Genomic DNA, 18,858 nt, shown 5'->3' with positions numbered 1-18,858 from the left:
ATCATTCAAACCTTAATATTATTTATAACTGCTTGGCCATTATAACTTATTGGCTTATTACTTACTAGCTCTTACACTTAAATTAACCCATAATTCATATCTATGTTTAGCCACGTGGCTTGCTACCTTTTCTCAGTTCTGCCTTGTCAACTGGCTTCCTCTGTGTCTGGCTGGCAACTCCTGACTCAGCCTTCCTCTTCTCAGAATTCTCCTTGTCTACTTATCCCACCTATACTTCCTGCCTGGCTACTGGCCAATCAACATTTTAGTTATCAACCAATCAGAGCAATACACATTCCTCAGCATTTATAAGTCAACTTTGCCTTTCAATAACCATTTTCCCCTCACTCACCTACTGTGATTTCAATTACAATTCATTGATGTTGAACTTGTCTTCATGGGTTTGACTATTCTAGATATTTCAAAAACAAATCATGTGCATTCTTGTCCTTTTACTTTTAATAATGATTAAAGTTTTATTTCAAGTCCGGAATTTCTCAGTTCCTCATTCCAGTTTATTGCACATTAATAGGTATTGGTTTGGGGCTGTCTGTCTATTCTGAACATCGCTTCCTGGGTAGAAGCATAATTTATGAAGATTTCTCCCATCCCATTGTACTTTGTTTGTACTCTTCAAGCATCTATTGTCATAATGTATAGTACAAAAGCAGTTAATTTTACATCTCGAGGAACTCCTGTTCATTTTTCACTTAAACTGATACTTTTAGACATGAAAAACTACTGAATCCTCCAAGAACAAACATTGGTTCCCATGTTTTGGTAAGAGTTTTACAGTTTAGGTTTTTTCCATCATTATGTGTATGATTGATTTTAGTTGATTTTAACATACTATATTATAGACCCAGCATCATTCTTTGGCAGGGAGGCATTCAGGTTTCTCTTAACCATTCACTGAAAATGCTGCTGTTTCTCCAATTGAAGGACCTTAGCACTATTAGGAAATACCAAATGATCACAGAAACAGATGTTCCTCTCTTCTCCATTCTACTTCAGTGGTTATCTGTGGCAAAGCCATTCTGCTTTGAGTGCTGGACATTGAAAGTTCAGGGGAAGCAAATCATTGCCACTTTCTTGTAAGGGTTTTAAGATGGACCTAAAAATCAAATTGAGATAAGATGGACAAGCAACAGAAAAAGGCATACAAGTATGCACAAATTTAACAACACAGGAGACATAGTAAGAATGTGTAAATTCAAAGAGTTGAGAAACTTGAATGTTTTCCACCACAGTGCAAAGAGAAACTATTTTGATAAACTAAAGTCTAAAAAATTATAAAATAAAAATAAAAAAGGAAAGGTGTTATTATACAGAGGCTATCTTACAATTTTTTTCCAGGGCTCTACTGAGAAATGTTCCCTTGTCTCCTAGCAGACAAACAGTATATTTACACGGGGGCTGTACTATACTTTATTGAGAGAGAAAAAGTGAGATGAGTTAAAGCTCAGTTCTTGCATCTTCTGTTTGTCGGGTATCTTTAGCTCATAGCAATCCGTTTGCTAAACTTCCACACTTTATGGTACATTTTCTGTCACTTTCCACTACGCCTTTGAAAGGAAAGCACTTTGAGTCACTTAGCATTGTCTTTGTTGAGACGTTTTGGCTATTCTCCCTTCCATAGACAAGTTTGTTATCTACTCAGGTCTCTGAGTTTTAGGAACAGTTTGTCAATTTCTGTCAAGGAGATGGGATTTTAATAGAAATCTCATTGAATGTTCAGATCACTTAGGGGAATCATTACCTTAATGACATTAAGTGCTTCAACCCATTGACCACAGTGCTAATCTATTTATTTAAGGATTTTAGAACCATTTCCAGCAATTCTAACTCAATATATATGTGTGTGTTTGTGTTTATATATACAATTCAATATATATATATATATACATACATATATTGCTTTCAATAAATTTATTATAAGAATTTTGTTTTATGTATTATAAATAAAATTGTTTTTCTTAATTAAAAATGTGAATTATTCATCTCTAATCCATTCAATTGATTTTTGTAGACTGATTATAACTGTATAATACTTCTAAACTTGCTTATTGCATTCAACCACAAGTAATAAATTACATAGGCTTTTCAAAATAATCACTTAGGTGTTTTGAATATAGAGAACCTATAATTATCATTTTCTTGCTTAGGAACCTTTGCTAAAACCCCAGTACATTCTCAAAAACATGTGACAAGGGTATGGTCCTGGCCTTGACTTAAAAGCATTTCTGTCTTTTAAAAAACATTTAGTTTTTCTGTTCATTTATTTAGTGGGTGGGTGTAGGCGAGTATCGATATGCTAGGATAAGTGGGTGTAGGTCAGATCACATCCTGAAGATTGGGTTCGTCCTTTATCTGTTTGTGTCATGGAGATAAAACTTAGCTCATGGGCCAGGCAGCACAGTTGCACATACCTTTAATCCCAGCACTTGGGAGGCAGAACCAGGTAGATCTCTGTGAGTTCAAGGGCAGCCTGGTCTACAGAGTAAGATCCAGGACAGGCACCAGTAAGATCCAGGACAAGCTACACAGAGAAACTTTGTCTCAAAAAACAAAACAAACAAACAAAAAACAAAAACTTAGTTCTTTGGTCCTGGCAGCAAGCAAGCACCCTTCCCTGTAGACCTATCTTATTGGTCTCAGTTTCTTCATTAACAAATATCAGCTGCATAACTTATTCTATATGTTTAGTAACTGTGATCAGGTAGGAAAAGTTCCCTTCATTTTCCAGTCTGTGGAATGTTACAAAAAGTCATTATACTTGGTCCAATGCCTTTTCTGTATTTATTTAGGTTAATCATAACATTTTTTCTATTATTCTAGTAATCGATTAATAAAGTGATTTTTCATTGGTTTATTCAATTGAATATTTATTAATAATAAACATTAGTTTATTAAATAATCTTATATTGGAGTAAATCTTACTTCTTCAAAGGTGGCAGTCCTTTCTATATTTAAATTTGCTTGTATTTGTGAAGAAATTTGGCACATAGGTCATAATGGATGTCCACTTTTTGATATTTTTAATTGCCATACTTACATTTTTGTCATTGCAGTTTCATAGAATGTATGTTCGTGTTCATTCTCTAGAAATTTTGAAGAGCCTATGAAGATTTACTGTTGTAGAGTATCATTTTAAGGTGTGTTACTTTTGTTTATGCTCGGAAATATTTGTTTAGTGGTGTAAAGATGGGTTACATTTGTTTGATTAAACGAAATTCACCTGAAATGGGGTTGGGGAGGCTGAGTCATCAACTAGCTGAACTAGCTGACAGGAAGTGTAAGGAGGAGCCAGGGAAGAAGGGCTTGTAAGTGGGGTCAGGGAGAAGGATGAGGGCTTTTAGGAGACAGGAGAAAAAAGAGGAGGTGAACAATTTGCTATTCAACCTCTCTGAGGATCATAATTCCACTTCAACCTTTGAATTTTGAGTTCTTTAGAGGGATAGAGATGTATATAAATTCCCTTGGTGGTTTTGAAAGAGATGATTCCTGAGGGAACAGAATCCTCTCAGGCTGCGGCTTTTGCTTTGGAACCACTGCTCATAGGTGTGGAGTTACACGGTTGCTGATAAGGACAGCCTTGGCTTAAAAGGCAACAACAGTCATAAAGAAAGACAACAATTAGTGACCAACACGGGGCTCTTCAATATCCCTAGGGCCTGAGGGACCTGAAAGAAAAAAGTGGCTCCTTTAAGAAACCTGCTGTATAGCAGAGCACTTAAGCAGCTTTTTTTTTTTTTAATGCTAAATAGAAACAAAATAACTAAGTAAAAAATGCCTGCCCCAGTGCAGGGAACAGGCACTCCATAGCTGGAGGGCTGAATCCAGTTCCAGGTCAAGCAAACCTGCAACCAGCAGCAAGCTTTAGCCTTAGCTCTCATGAACCTAGAAGCAGGCAGAGCCAGCCAAGAGAGCTGTGTGGAGGATCCAGGTGCAGCTAGCAGTCTCAAGTTTGCTCCTGAAGTCAAAAGAGACTAGAAATATGCAGTAAAGTAGGTTCAGATGAAAACAAAACCTAAAAAGGTTCCAGTGTGTTTAACAATGGCATAGGCTTAAGAAAGAAAGGTATGGACAGTCATAGAAATAAATAAATAGTTTAAAACTAATAAAGTCCTTAAAGAGAAAAGTAAAATAATAAAACAAACAAACAGACTTGCTGCGGGCCGCAGGAATATATCATAAGAACTCAGCTGGTGGCCAGGCGGTGGTGGCGCACGCCTTTAATCCCAGCACTCGGGAGGCAGAGCCAGGCGGATCTCTGTGAGTTCAAGGCCAGCCTGGGCTACCAAGTGAGTTCCAGGAAAGGCGCAAAGCTACACAGAGAAACCCTGTCTCGAAAAACCAAAAAAAAAAAAAAAAAAAAAAGGACTCAGCTGGTTATGGCAAAGTCACTACCTGGAGGGATCAGGGAATTCCTCCAGAGGAAGCCAAATCCCAAGGAGTTTTTGATGTTACTTGGCTTGTTATATATCAGCTGTATTCTGTTATGAAAATCATGTGTGCCTTCATAGTAAAGCTATTACTTAACGTTCACCTCTCCTAGGCGGTGTCTCCTTGTGGAATTTACCGTAAATCAGGAGACTCGCCTGTGGGTTGTTATCATTGTTAGTCCACCTGGGACTAACAATGGGCGCCCACCTGGGTGGTGTTTCCTGTAGTCCTAGAAAGTGGCCAAGGGAGATAATCTGACTCCAGAGAAAGCCTTTCCTGAGGCTGTTCTCCAAATACCTGGAATGTGTATGTCCAGAGAGTGATCAGTCTACACTGTTAGCCCTTCTTAGGGAAAAGTCAATTGGGAAAGCTATGAAGGCACACATGATTTTCATAACAGAATATAGCTGATATATAACAAGCCAAGTAACATCAAAAACTCCTTGGGATTTGGCTTCCTCTGGAGGAATTCCCTGATCCCTCCAGGTAGTGACTTTGCCATAACTAGCTGAGTTCTTATGATATATTCCTGTGGCCCGCAGCACAGACTAAGCCATGTAGAGATGGAAAATACACAGGGATTCTGGATCCTGTAGGTTGCTGTGTTGATTTTGAATTTTTTGATGGCTGATGTGCAAAAGACAGCTGTTAGGAGACATGGAATTGTGAGCAGGACTGTAAAACTGAACCAACTTAGATACTGTAGGGATATCTTAACTTCAAAATGGAAGTAAATAAAATATATATGTTTTGGAGTTTTGTTCCCACAGGTGACAAGAGGTTATAGATTCCTTCAGGAATAATATGGATCAGGTTTGAACCAACCTAGATGCTTTAGGGATAGCTTAACTTTAAAAAGGAAGTTAAAAAATTTATTTGTCAAATGGAAATCAAATATGCTTTGGAGTTTTGTTCCCACAGGTAATGAGAAGTTGTGGTTTCCTTCAGAAATAATATGGATCAAGTTTGATCAGGGGAGAGCTCCTGAACCTTGACAGGTGATACCTATCAACCAAAATTATAGATAGTCTTCCCCGGACTTGACCATTATCTCAAATTTTCTCTCTGGGTTCTACAGACAGCATGAAGCACTCTAGAGAAAACAATGAGGCAGGAAATTTGAAAGACTTTCCTGTCTATGTTGGCAAAGTTTGTCAGTCACTTTCCTCTGTCATTTCTAGAGTTTTTGGAAGTTGTGTACAATGCACTTTTTGTTTACTTAAATAATATATGCTTCTGGTGCCTTTGATAGAGTTGAAGACTAGATAGATGTAGTTGCAGTTTTCCTTAGAAATGATAGAAAGTTTACTAGGTAAAAAATTTTGGATTTACTAAGATAGAATGGGTTACAGAGTATTTTCTTTAAATGTACCATATACAAATGAATTGGAATTCAGTACATTGTGAGTGTAACCATTACTTGATAATTGTTCTTATTGTATACAGTCTTACTATGTTAAAGTTAAAACAAGTCATTTTTGTTTAGATAAAAAAAATGGTGGAAATTTTAGAGAATATTATTTTAAGGTGTGTTACTTTTGTTTATGTGGCATTTGTTTAACTCTGTGAAGCTGTGTTACTGTGCCTGTCTAAAACACCTGATGGTCTAATAGAGAGCTGAATGGCCAATGGCAAGGCAGGAGAATTGATAGGTGGGGCTGGCAGGCAGAGAGAATAGATAGAAGGAGAGACCTTGGAGTGAGGGATGTAAGAGGACTCTAGGGACCAGCCATCTATCTTCACAGCAAGACACTGAATAAGAAACAAAGAAAGGTATGCAGGATTAGAGAAAGATAAAAGCCCAGAGGCAGAAGGTAGAAAAGCTACTTTGAGTTAAGAACAGCTGGCTAGAAATAATCCAAGCCGCCGGAAAGTGGTGGCAGCGGCAGCGGCGGCTGCTGCGGCGCATGCCTTTAATCCCAGCACTCGGGAGGAAATTATATGGCATTCATGTTTCCATCCAAAGAGTAAAATCCTCTTGTAGGTTGGTCAACAGAGTATGTTACTCTAATAAAATAAAAATAAAATGAAACACATCCACAGAGATGCGTCCTGCTGTAGCAATGTAGCAGGAATACTGGGCAGAATCATCTGGCTGAGACTCACAAATGCTAATTGCACACAGTCACAGAAAAAGTAAAGGTTTTTCTGGCATAATCACTACTAAAGGCCATGAGATAAAATAGCTATTAATAGAAAAAAAACACCCAATAAAAATGAAAATGTTGAAAAATATGCTTTTTACAGTGGGAAGAGACTGACTTATTCATGGAAAAGAGAATTGTGTAAGTTTTGTAGTGCTGTCTAAGACCCATCATAAGCTAAGCAAACCGTGCATCATGTAGTGTTAGAACAGTGAGGCATCTCTCATTTTCCAGGGCCTCAGCTTTGGGGCTATATCTAAACCTGAACTCTTTGTTTTCTACTGAAATGAACATGACAGGCAGAACTTGGTTCCAGTTCCATTTGATGACAGACACAAGGTCTCTCCTTCTGATTATTGCATGAAGGTACCCTTGGCCTTGAAAGACCATCATCAAATCCCTAAATGTGAGCCCATGGAAAACACTAAAAACCACAGTTTGAAGTATTTTGTTTCGTTTATTTTCATTTTGTGTGTATGGATGCTTTGCCTACACATATGTCTAAGCACTACTTGTTTCCCTGGTGCCCAAGCAGGCCAGAAAAGAGGTCTGATCCCCTGGAACAAGAGTTGCAGAAATTTGTGATGGGCTGTGTGAGTGCCAGAAAGCAAACCCTTTGGAAGAGCAGGGATTGTTTGTAACTGCTGAGATCTCCTCTCCAGTGCTTCTCCTGTTGCTGTTTAAATGGTTTCTGATTCTGACAATACAATCTTCTCTTCTTTGTGGCTATTTTATTTCCCTGAAATGTAGCTCATTTCCCACTGCATGTGATGGGTCTTCCTGACCTGTCACACCACAAAGAGCAGAGTGGTTTGGCATGATCGCTCTTTCCTCAGTCAATCAACAATTCAATGATTTTTGAGCTCCATAACAGGAAGAGTGTCAATCCCTCCTATAGATGGCAGACATAGACACCCTTCGATCAATAGAATAAAGAGCTGGGCAAGGAAATTACTGGATGTATGTTAAAAATCCAAATGAAATTTCAACCCCCTTTGCCATCCATTGTCCCTCTGGCAATGGAGGCCCCTTCTGACAAATAAGTCGATAACACTTGTCAATAAACGTTTTCACTTTGCACTGTGCCCATGGTGCCTGGTGTGCCTTTTTCCAGCATTTTAATTCTTTAACTGTGTGAACAACCCACCTGATAGCAGGTATCAAATGCCAACAGGAATATCGTATTTCTCTCCAGTAACAGGGAATCCTGAGAACAGAGGCCACCCACAAAGTTGACCATGCTGTCCGTGAACTTTGCTGTGACAAATCCTAATGAGAAGAAGATAAGCTGGCATCTCCTTGTCATGGGCACAAGGTCTGTGTAACATCAAAGGGAATGAAAGCTCTAGTATGGGGCTGTGATTGATGGAGAAGAACAGAGTCCACTGGGGTTTCTGCCTACCACATTAGGAAAGTCCATTTGACAAGTGTGTATAGAGAAAATATTGGGAAATAGAAAGGTAAATTTTGTAAAACAGAGGGAAAGGAAATGCATCTGTTACTCAAAGGCAGATGATGGGTAACATAGGTTTTGTAAATGAAAGTGCATTTCATCTCTTACCAAAAATATTATCTTCAAATCTGGCAGCATCATTTCTTTTTATAAGTTGGTTTATTTCCTTAACGTTATAAATATATGGACTATTGTAAATATTCAAGTATAGAAATTGCATATTCATATTCAAAATCATTGTAGAATTTTGAATATATGGTTTATAGTAATTAGTGTGACTTTAAATCTAATTGACGTAGGCATGGTACATAGTTACATGCCATGCTTTCTTAATGTTCTCATTACTCACCAAAACATTTCCTTGACTCTGTGTTCTTGATTAACTTTTCCTTAGAACATTTACTTTTAAAAAATCTTGTGATTACATAGTTCTTGATTTTTTGATATTAAAATATTCTCCAATGTAAAAAATGCCTTTTTTTAGTGAACTGGAAGCAATCCTTTATACTTTGATTATGAAAGGAGGTATTACCTCAGGATGCCAGTTGTTTTCATGTGATATTTAGAACCTGACTTCACCGACCAATTTACACACACACACACACACACACACACACACACACACACACACACACACACACACAGCAAACAAGATTTATTTGAGAGAGAGAGAAAGAGAGACAGAGACAGAGAGACAGATAGAGAGAGTGAAAGAGAAAGACAGAGCTTGATCACAATGACCAGTCTCCCACTAAGCCCCTCAGTAACTGTGGAATGCTCCCACTTGTGTTTGACAAACCTCTCAGGTACTAGGTTCAACATCAAACCTCATGTTCTCTTAGCAGTAATGTTGAATACACTTTCCTTTTATAATTTTTTAAAAAATGTCTGTCACAATATCTCTTCTGAAAATCATTGTTTGTGTATAAAATGGATATCAAATAAATCTTGTTTGCTGTTTTACTCCCATGAAAGATACATTATGATGACATATCATCTAAAAGGAGTAAACATTGTAGATGTCAAGGAGTGCTGTATAGTATACTCTTGTCTACATAGTATTAACCAAAACAAATATTTACCAAGAAACATTTATAAAGCAGCCTCACATTATCCTGAAGGCAGTGAAGAATTTGATATCTTTACTATATAGAGGAATATCTTTTAGTGTAAAAATGAGAATCTTTAACTAAGACTTTATTCCTCATCATTAACACAAAAATTCAGATTCTATTATCCTGATTTGCAATAATTTTTTAAAACCCCCAAAAAGTCTAGATATGTTATGAGTTGTAAACAATTTTTTAATGGAAATAATATAAATGTTGATGATAATTATGTTACCTTAGGGAGATGAGGTAGGTGTTGGAAGGCTGAAACACAGACAGACAGACAGACAGACAGACAGACAGACACACACACACACACACACACACACATACACACACACATATCTCTGCAGTACTATTGAGATCCTGGGATTGGGAAGTCTCCCTTAAAAGAAGCTGCCTTGGGCATTACAGGGTGTTTAGCAACATAGTTGTTCATGTCACCTTTGTCATCATAGGAGCACACTGGCCCCACCTTAACAGCCACATTTATTTTATGGCATTGTCAAATATTTTTGGGTTTTATGTGGTGGGTGAATAAAAGCACAGTTCTCTTAGAGCATTAGTTACTTTTCTCATTGCTATGACGAAGTCAGCTTCAGAAAAGAAGAGCTTGTTTGGGTTAATGTTGTGGGACCATCTTTTTGTATACTGTGAAAATATATCTCTGCCAAAGTACCTTCTGATTGGTTTAATACAGAGTTTAATGGCCAATAGCTAGGCAAGAGAGGATAGGCAAGACTTTTAAGCAGAGAAAGAAACTCTGGGAATGAATCAGATGGGTCTGGCTGGCCATCTTGGACCATGTTGGTGTTTGAGAACCAAGCCACACCCTGGGTCTTGCTTATCTGGTTGGCCCTGGGTGCTGCCATCTCTAGCCATGGAGATGTTCAGGCACAGGATGCTACCTAGAGTCAAGTCTGGGTCTATGGCCCTGTGGAGGCTGGGATCTGGGATGGTGTCTATGGCTCCTGTTACCACAGAGGGCTCTGTGGTTGCCTAGGGTCTGGCCACCCACCTGGAACTATGTTGATTACTCAGGGTGGGGAGTGCATGCTGCTGTTGGAGCAGTGCTGATCTGAGGGACCTGTGCTGCACTCGGCCCATGGTGGCCTCTGGGCCTGAGTTGCTTCCTAGGGCCATGTCTGGATCCTTGGTTCTGCTGCATCTGGGGTCTGTGGTGATGTTCATAGTCCATGTTAGTATGGTGGTCACTGAAATCATGCTGTGCTGAGCTGGCAGGCCCTGCCTTTCACTTGCCTTTGGATTGCTGGTCCTACCCTTGCTGGATATTGTAGCAGGTGAGCTCTTCCTACCTCTCAGGGAGAATTCACTTCTACACTCTGATGAGATGGCCCCATCCATCACCATAGGCATGCACCTCACCTGGGAACCATACTGTAGCCTAACCTGTGATCCAAGGATGCAGGTGAGCCAACCCTGCAGAGCATGAGCAGAGAGAGAACTGATCCTGGTCCCCCTCTTCTGCCATGTGGTAGCATGGATGAGGGATAAATGCCCTCTTCCTCCTCACCCATTACCACCCATGGCAAGGGTGAGAGCTGGCCCTGGGGGATGGGGTACCTGAATGGGAGAGCTAGCCCTGACTAGTAGCACATGAGAAATCACCCTGTGCTTCCCATCTAGGCAGCACATTGGAGCTGACTCTGCTGTAAGTGATGCAGCTGAGCCAGCCCTGAGAGTATGAGAACAGCAGAGCTAATGCTATACCTTTCCATCTGCCATGCAGTGACATGGGTGAAGGAAAGATACCCTTCCCCCTCTGCCCCTTGCTACCTGTGGCAGGTAAGAGAACTGGGCCTGGGATCATGAGAATCAGAGAACTATCCCTGCCCTACATCGGCTACAGCACACAGGAGAACAGGCCCTGCACCCCACCCGGGAAGCACACTAGAGCTGACCCTGTTGTCACATTGCGGGTGAGCCAGACCTGAGGGCATGAGAGCAGGATAACTGACCCTCCCCCACTCATATGCCTCCTCTAGAAATCAGGAGAAAGGGCCCTGCACGTTGCCTGAGAAAAAATAGTAGAGCTGGCTCTGGCAATATGAGTGAGGGAAACCCAGATCTGAGAGCCCAAGAGCAGGCAAACTGGTTGCACTCTTTGCTGTAGGCAAATTTGGATGAGCTAGCCAAGGCAGTGTGGAGAGCTCTTTTGGGTAGTGCAGATGAGGGAAAGCTGGCAAGCTGACCAATCTGTCTACTACCCAGGCCCAGAACTAGGGCTATGAGTTGGTCCACCCCAACATCCACTGAATCTATGAACTATTGGAGCATGTGAAAAGGAAGTACCAACAGATCCAAAACAGCAGGGACTCCATGACACAGGCCAAGAACAGGATATCCAAGAGGAGCCCCAGTGAGATCCCATTATTGGTGGTATAGTAAAAACCATAGGCCTCAAGCCAGACCAATGACTCGTGGTGATGGACACTTGCAAGTAAAGATGTACAGACTAAAGGGTAAACTGTGTGTGGTGCTTTAAAAGAAATGCCCCCCAAAGGGAGTGGCACTATTAGGAAGTGTGGCCTGGTTGGAGGAAGTTTGTAGCTATGAGGGTGGGCTTTGAGGTCTCTTTTGCTCAAGCTTCCCTGAGTGTGACTGTCAATGGACTTCCTGTTGCCTGAAAGATGTAGGATTCTCAGCTCTAGCACCATGTCTGCCTGCATGCTGCCATGCTCCCTGTCATGATAATAGTGGACTGAACCTCTGAAACTGTAAGTGAGCTCCCTCAATTAAATGTTCTCTTTATTTTAGTTGCCATTGCCATGGTGTCTCTTCACAGTAATAAAAATAGAAACTAAGACACTGTGTGTCTTAGCGCACCACACTACAGTTTCTGAGACAAGATTCTTCTTCCTTTTCCTCCTCCTCCTCCTCCTCCTCCTCCTCCTCCTCCTCCTCCTCCTCCTCTTCTTCTTCTTCTTCTTCTTCATGGCCAATGGCTAGGCAGGAGAGGACAGGGGTGTACTTCCAGAGAGAGATAGGAACAATTGGAAGGAATTAGAGAGGCAGGAATTCACCAGCAAGACTCAGAGGAAATTGGATGCATTGTATGGAGGAGAGGTAATGAGCCACATGGCAGAACATAGATTAAATATAAATGGGTTAATGTCAGATTTAAGAGCTAGTTGGGACCAAGCCTAAGTTAAGGACAAGCTTTTATACTTAGTAAGAAGTCTCTGTGTCATTATTCAGTTGCTGGCAGTCCAAAAGAATGTCCAATTATAGGTTAAAGAGATTACAAACTATAGTGACAGAGGAGTCCTGAAAGCAGAGGCATAAGGCAGTTGGTAACATTGTGCTCACAGTCAGGAGGCAAAGAGAGGTAAATGTCCCTACTGAGTTATTGTGTGTGTGTGTGTGTGCATATGTGTAGGCATTCACATGTATATGTGTGTGATCCATGTGTGTGCAGGTATACATGCAATGTGTGTGATTTGGAAGCAAGTCGAGGACTTTAAGAGTCTATCACTGTTCACCTTATTTAGGGGGACAATCTGAAACTCACAGATTAGCTACACCAACTAGCCAGTGAGCACTCTGTATCCCCCTATCTCTGCCTTCCTCTGAGAGATTATAAGCATATGACATCACCCAGCTTTTTACTATTGACCTGAGGTCCTCATTACATGCAAAACAAACAGTTTATATGCTGAACTCTCTTTCTTATTTATTCCTAGCCCGTGGAATGATGTTGCCCAAACTTAAGGTGGGTCTTTCACTTGCATTATCTAAGTCTATAAACCCCTTCATGCTGGGTGGTGGTGGTGCACGCCTTTAATCCCAGCACTTGGGAGGCAGAGGCAGGCAGATCTCTGTGAGTTCAAGGCCAGCCTGGTCTCCAAAGTGAGTTCCAGGAAAGGCACAAAGCTACACAGAGAAACCCTGTCTCGAAAAAAAAAAAAAAAAAAAAAAAAACCTTTATAAATATGCCTACAGGTTTGTCTATCAAATGATTTTAGATCCTGTAAAATTGACAATCAATACTAACCATCACTACCAATAGACATGCATATCAAACCAAGGTATTTGTAAGTATTAAAGCTTAATATATAAACTAAAACTAATTTATTTGCAGGTTTTCAAATTATTTAAAAGGTGAAAAATCATGATATGACATTTACTGATTTCTATGTATGCCTAGTGTAAGATAAGAACATGTAAATTATTTTCAAAGGTAGTCTGGCACTCTTGGTTGAGTTACTTTTCTATGTCTTTAAGAACAACAACAACAACAACAAGATGGCATGGAATTGACATGTAATCCCTCCTACTCCAGGAGATTAGGCAAGAGAATCTTAAATTCAAGGTCTTCCTGAGCTGCATTGTCAGTCAAATCAAGCCTTGGAATCTTAAGTAGATCCTTACTCAAAATAAAATTTGTTTGAGGATGAAAGTCATTGCTAGATCACTCACTAAGCATATGTGAGGTCTGTATTCATTCTCCATCAAAATACACACTCTTCAAAAATTCAAAGAGCAACAAAAGTAGAACAGAAACAATAACTTATGAGACAATAATCCATATACAATAAATCAAACCACACAGTCTAAATGAAAAACGCAGCTCAAAACATGAAAAATGTGATGAATTAATTTTTTGAATATGCTCTCTAAATGGGTCATATAGCTGCATGTTGGATCTTTTGCCTGTAATGCACAAGGCCCTGAGATAAACTATTACAACTGTGAGCAGAAAGAGAGGGAGGAAGCTGGCATGGAAGGGAGGAAATGAGGAAGAGGGAAGGAAGGAGGGCAAAATAAAATGTCTTTTACTGTCCACAAGCCTCAAGGCAATCCAGTGAAGAAGAATCTACTAGAGAACAATAAGGCCTTACTGGTACTGTTGTCAAATAGAAATCAAGAATCTTACCTGGAGAGTAAAATACACCCCAGGCTAAAATAATAGCACGTTGGCTACTTTTTTAATGTATACAAAGGGTATTTGTTGAGTTTAAATTTTATAACTTCCTTTTAAGCACAGCCCCCAAACCTCATGTCAAGGAAGGATTTTGTAATGCAAAAGTCTGCTTGCTGATTCACCACCATCATAAAGCTCAATACTTGCTTGTCCATACCATTTGTAATGGTATATTATAAGGATTTAATTTTCCTTGTTTTTCATTACCTTGAAAATGCCATATATGCTATGAATTTTGTTATTCTGTATTTCTAGTCTTACATTTTTGCCTGATGTGAAGTCATTCAATAAAAAGTAGGACCCGTTATCATCATAATAAATTAAAGTATACAGCACACAGAATGACTGAACTACAAAACTCACTGAGAAAATATGTAATAGCATCAAAATATTCAGCTGAATATGCTAGGTTGGTATTCACTTACTAATGTCTTTTGATTGGATTTAACAAAGTAAGGCTTCTTCCTGTGTATTCACATTCACTTCTCACTTCCTTCATGTGTGAGGTTCACAGAAACATAGTCAAAGAACAAAATGCTACTGTTCTTAGAGCACATCCTCCAAACAAAACAATATCTTCTTTTTCGTGTCTATAGACTTGCCTGATCCTAACTTCACCCCCACCCACATGCCTAGATGACTGCAAAATTGTGTTAGCAGTGAAGACTCTGAAGTAGTTGAAGTATTTCTGAGAAGTCCACGTCATTCTTCATTTGGTGAAGAAGATCTTTTAAAGAATGTAAATGTTCATAGTAAAAGATTTCAAGTATATCATATGACTCTAAAAGATTTGTTGAGGTAAGCGATTTAGTAATGCTGCTAACTTAGGAATTCTGCGTTAAGTCAGAGCCAGATCCAGTGAATATGTATTGATGCAAAGCTCAGCTCATGAACTTAAAACCATGAGACACAGACTCATCATTTATTAAAAGCCATCATGTTCCAGGAAATATGATGAATAATCCACTCCCCAAACGCCTGGGAATGAAATGCAATCTCTTTCCAGCAGACAGACTTCTGCCGAATCCACGTGAAGGCTCCTCATGTATATTTAATAGCAAAGCTGGTTGTTTCATGCAGACATTCTCTGTACAGAGATAAGATGAATAGAGCAGTATCAGAATTGAAAGATAGCTGTCTCACAGAGCTGACTACACAGAGATCTAAAGTGATAAGGGAAGAATGGGATTCAATGAGGGAATCAAATCAAGTCAGAGACAACACAAGAGTGGGTTTCGAGAGTTGGATAGCTATTGAAGATAAAGTGCAGAGTAACTTCTAACTTAATGAAAGCAATTTCTTGCTTAGTGAAGCAAGAGTGGCTGTTTTTCCTCTAACTTTAGAAGATCCAGAGTAAGAGATAGTTTTCTAATGTGAACAGACAAATGCTAGGACAGATGGACAGCATACTTCCAAAAGTATTTCGTATGGCACAATCTACTTACCTGTTCATTATTTCATATAATTCCCTTTGTAGATGTATCTTATGCCTTCAACTGATAGTACCTTCCAAAGAGAAGATTATTAAGATATTAAGGTCAGAACTAGTAAAAGCCTACCAAGAAATTCTCCCACAAAATCTTGTATTAGGAAAGGCAAATTTTGTCAAAAAGAATTTTTCTTTAAAAGCAGTTATTACTAACAACTGTCACTGTTAAAATGCATCAGAAGTTGTATCCTAAGTGATTAAAACTCCACTCTGTTTATTTCACATCTGTATAACTAGGTTTTGATGGCACTTGTTCTTACGGAGCAGAGGATTATGTGTTAAAGTTCAGAGAGGCTTGGAAGGCAACTTTAGGGTTGTCAGAGACCTCTTAGTTAGGCGGTGAAGGGAACTCTGACCTCTCCATGGGTGTTAAGCTGAACTGATCTTCAGAATCCAAGTGTTTGCTAGAAAACAGGCCGTGTGGCTGCAGAGCGATCGCTTACCTAGGTGTTGCCTGACATTAAGGCCAAGCTTCCTGAGTTCTGTTTTCAGTGCTTTACTCCCATAGTCATAATGCATGGAAATGGGTGCTGCAAAGGCGGCTAGAATTCTGAAACTATGAAATATTAAAGTTGTTTTCCCAGGATTAGGATAGACTTTGAATATAGTAAAAGCAGAACCTTTAAATTTCTTGGTAAATATCTGTAAACACAAAAATATAAAGCTTTCATTCCAGTGATTGTTAAATTGCATCTAGAAGTCCAGAAATTTAACAGAAAATTATCTTAAAAACCTCCTAAACTTAGATACATCAGAATACAATGCTTAACTATCTTCCAGGATGAATAAAGTGGATTTCTCTGGCTGTTTTATACAAGCAATGGTCACAATATCAAACAAGTATCTATACAATATCCTAACACAATACACACTCATAAGCATATGTTTAAAAGATGTATGTAAAGTAGGTATGGTAGTGAACACTGATAATCCTATCACTCAGAAGACAATGTCAGAAGGATCATAAATCTCAGACAAATCTGAGAAATCAAGTAAGAATATATCTAATGTAAACAAGGGCTGGGTGCAAAGCTCAGAGGTAGGGCTATGGCCTAGCATGTATGTGTCTGGCTCTGACCCCCAGCACCATAAATGATCAAATAAATTAAAATTAAATGAAATAAAATGAACTCTACATTGATTTAGTACATGAAATGCTTCTGCATGAAAATTATAATTTAACAATTAAAAGATTCATTCTTTATTATTAAGAGAATCTGGAGGTAAAACGAGACCTTACAGATTATATGGGATTGATAAAAAGCCTAAGTGTATTCAGGAAATAAATGAATCTATATAGTTTCATTATTGCACTAGATTAAGTACTACATTTCATGAGAATGAAGGTTTAAAATTGTAACAATATGGATAATTTGCTGACAATTTAAATATTATTAGGACATACTTAATATAATCAGATACTAAAAACATCTTAAAAATCTCTCATGTATAAACAAATTTAAAATTACTGTATACTTTAAAATCAGTCCTTTCCTGTAGAAGAGTTGCAGGGGAATTCTAAGACAGGAGGAAAAAAGATGATGCAGCATAGTAAGGAAGTCCTGGTCTGGCACTTATAGGAACTTCAGATGAATCACTACCACTGCAAAGTAACATGAATGAATAAATAAATGAAACAATAAAAGCCAAAAGAGACAAAATAGACAGCCAGAAGACATGGTAAGAGTCTTATATCTTACATTACTACTTATTAGTATGGCAGTTCTCCTCAGGAACATGAGAATCAAGCTATCTTAAGATCCAGCTATTTCACTCTTGGGTATATACCCAAAGAATGCCTCATCTTACTATAGAGACAGTAGTTCAACAATGCTCATTGATGCTCTATTCATGATGGCCAGAAACTGGAAACAACTTAACTGTACATCGATGAAGAATTAGATAAGAAAATATGCTACATTTACACAATGGAACATTACTCAGCCATTAAAAAATGTAGTCTTGAAATTCAGAGGCAAATGGATTGAACTACAAAATAAAAATCTTGAGTGAAGTAATCTAGACCTAGAATGATAAATGTGGTATGTATTTGTTTATATGTGGATGTCAGCTGTTAAGTCAAAGATTAAACTAGCTGAAATCTGAAGAACCACAGCAGCTAAGGATGTAGAGTAAAGGATGAGGGAGGAGGAAGATCTTCCAAGAAGGGGAAGAAGAATTGATGGTATTAGATGTATGAGGGTACTGGAACTGGAGGATTAGATGAGGAGGGTGAGGAAAAGGGGGGCAAGGGAAGAATATGGGAAGTAACAGCTAAAAGTAAGTGCCATTGTGGGTGGAAACTTGTCCCAGCCAGCGGGATCTTCAGCAGAGACCCTAAAAGGGAGAATAGCGAATGAAGGGACAAGAGACACAAAGAATTGACAGCAAGACAGTATTCTGATCAAGCTGCAAAATTTTATTCTTCTCAGGTGGGTTTTATAGTAAGCAGACCAGGAAACTTTCTTTGGGAAAAGATCAGGGGACTGTTGAGTTGACAAGCAACCCAACCAAGCAACCTAACCACAAAACATTGTTAATAGTGGTCACTGTAGCAGAAAGATAAGGAAATGTTAAGTTATTTTCTAATAACTCAGGACTTGTCCAGGCATGTCAAAAGTTTCTGGTTAGGGGCTCAATACTAGACAACAGAAACTTAACTCAGGCAGGCAATATGGCATGGCTCTTGAAATTGTCCTCGGCATCTCCTCCCTTTATTTTATTTTATGAGGGAGTGTGCCCACCTGAATGGTGGTGGACCTTAACAGTCTGGGGGAGACATTGACCTGACTCCTCCTAGAGCCGCTGCAGGCTTGAGAAAAAGGTTACCTTTTGGGGAGGAGAGGGCTTAGGCATTTTTGGTGCCTCTAGATACCAACCTCTATGCAAGTCAGGTTTGTCTCTCAGGGAATCCGAACCAAGAGCTATTAAATCAGCCTTCCCCTGCAGTGCTTGGCCTTGCACCCAGCGGTGTCCATACCGGCTGATGCCAATAAGCATAGGTTCGGATTTTATGCTGCTCCTAAAGGAGAAGAGGACTGAGAAATATCCTAGGGATCACATCCTGAATCCAACATTTCGAGCGGATGGTAATGAACCTGTACAGGTTTTGATGCCAGGGAGTCTATTTGTTTTTTGATGAATCGGATTAGCCTGCCAATTATAAAGGGACCCAAAGTTACAAATAACACCATGCTGACTAATGGTTCTGCAAGAGGCATCAAAAGAGAGAACATGGATGATTTCCACCAATCATCTGCTGCGGCAGAGAA

General features: G+C 39.2%; 1 protein-coding gene across 1 annotated transcript in view; it reads right to left on the bottom strand.

Moving 5' to 3' along the window:
- LOC102909161 (matrix metalloproteinase-25-like) overlaps window positions 1-18,586 on the bottom strand; it is a 79,753-nt gene extending 61,167 nt beyond the window's left edge. Inside the window, 2 exon segments of the mRNA XM_015989577.3 lie at window positions 16,030-16,228; window positions 18,416-18,586. Coding sequence (XP_015845063.3) covers window positions 16,030-16,228; window positions 18,416-18,586 — 370 coding nt within the window.
- Between the last annotated feature and the right edge of the window lie 272 nt (window positions 18,587-18,858).

This window comes from Peromyscus maniculatus, chromosome 14, assembly GCF_049852395.1.
Source record: "Peromyscus maniculatus bairdii isolate BWxNUB_F1_BW_parent chromosome 14, HU_Pman_BW_mat_3.1, whole genome shotgun sequence".
In the NCBI taxonomy this organism is placed as follows: Eukaryota; Metazoa; Chordata; class Mammalia; order Rodentia; family Cricetidae; genus Peromyscus; species Peromyscus maniculatus.
Note: the sequence above shows the minus strand (reverse complement) of the source record. Positions and strands in the feature narration are given on the sequence as shown.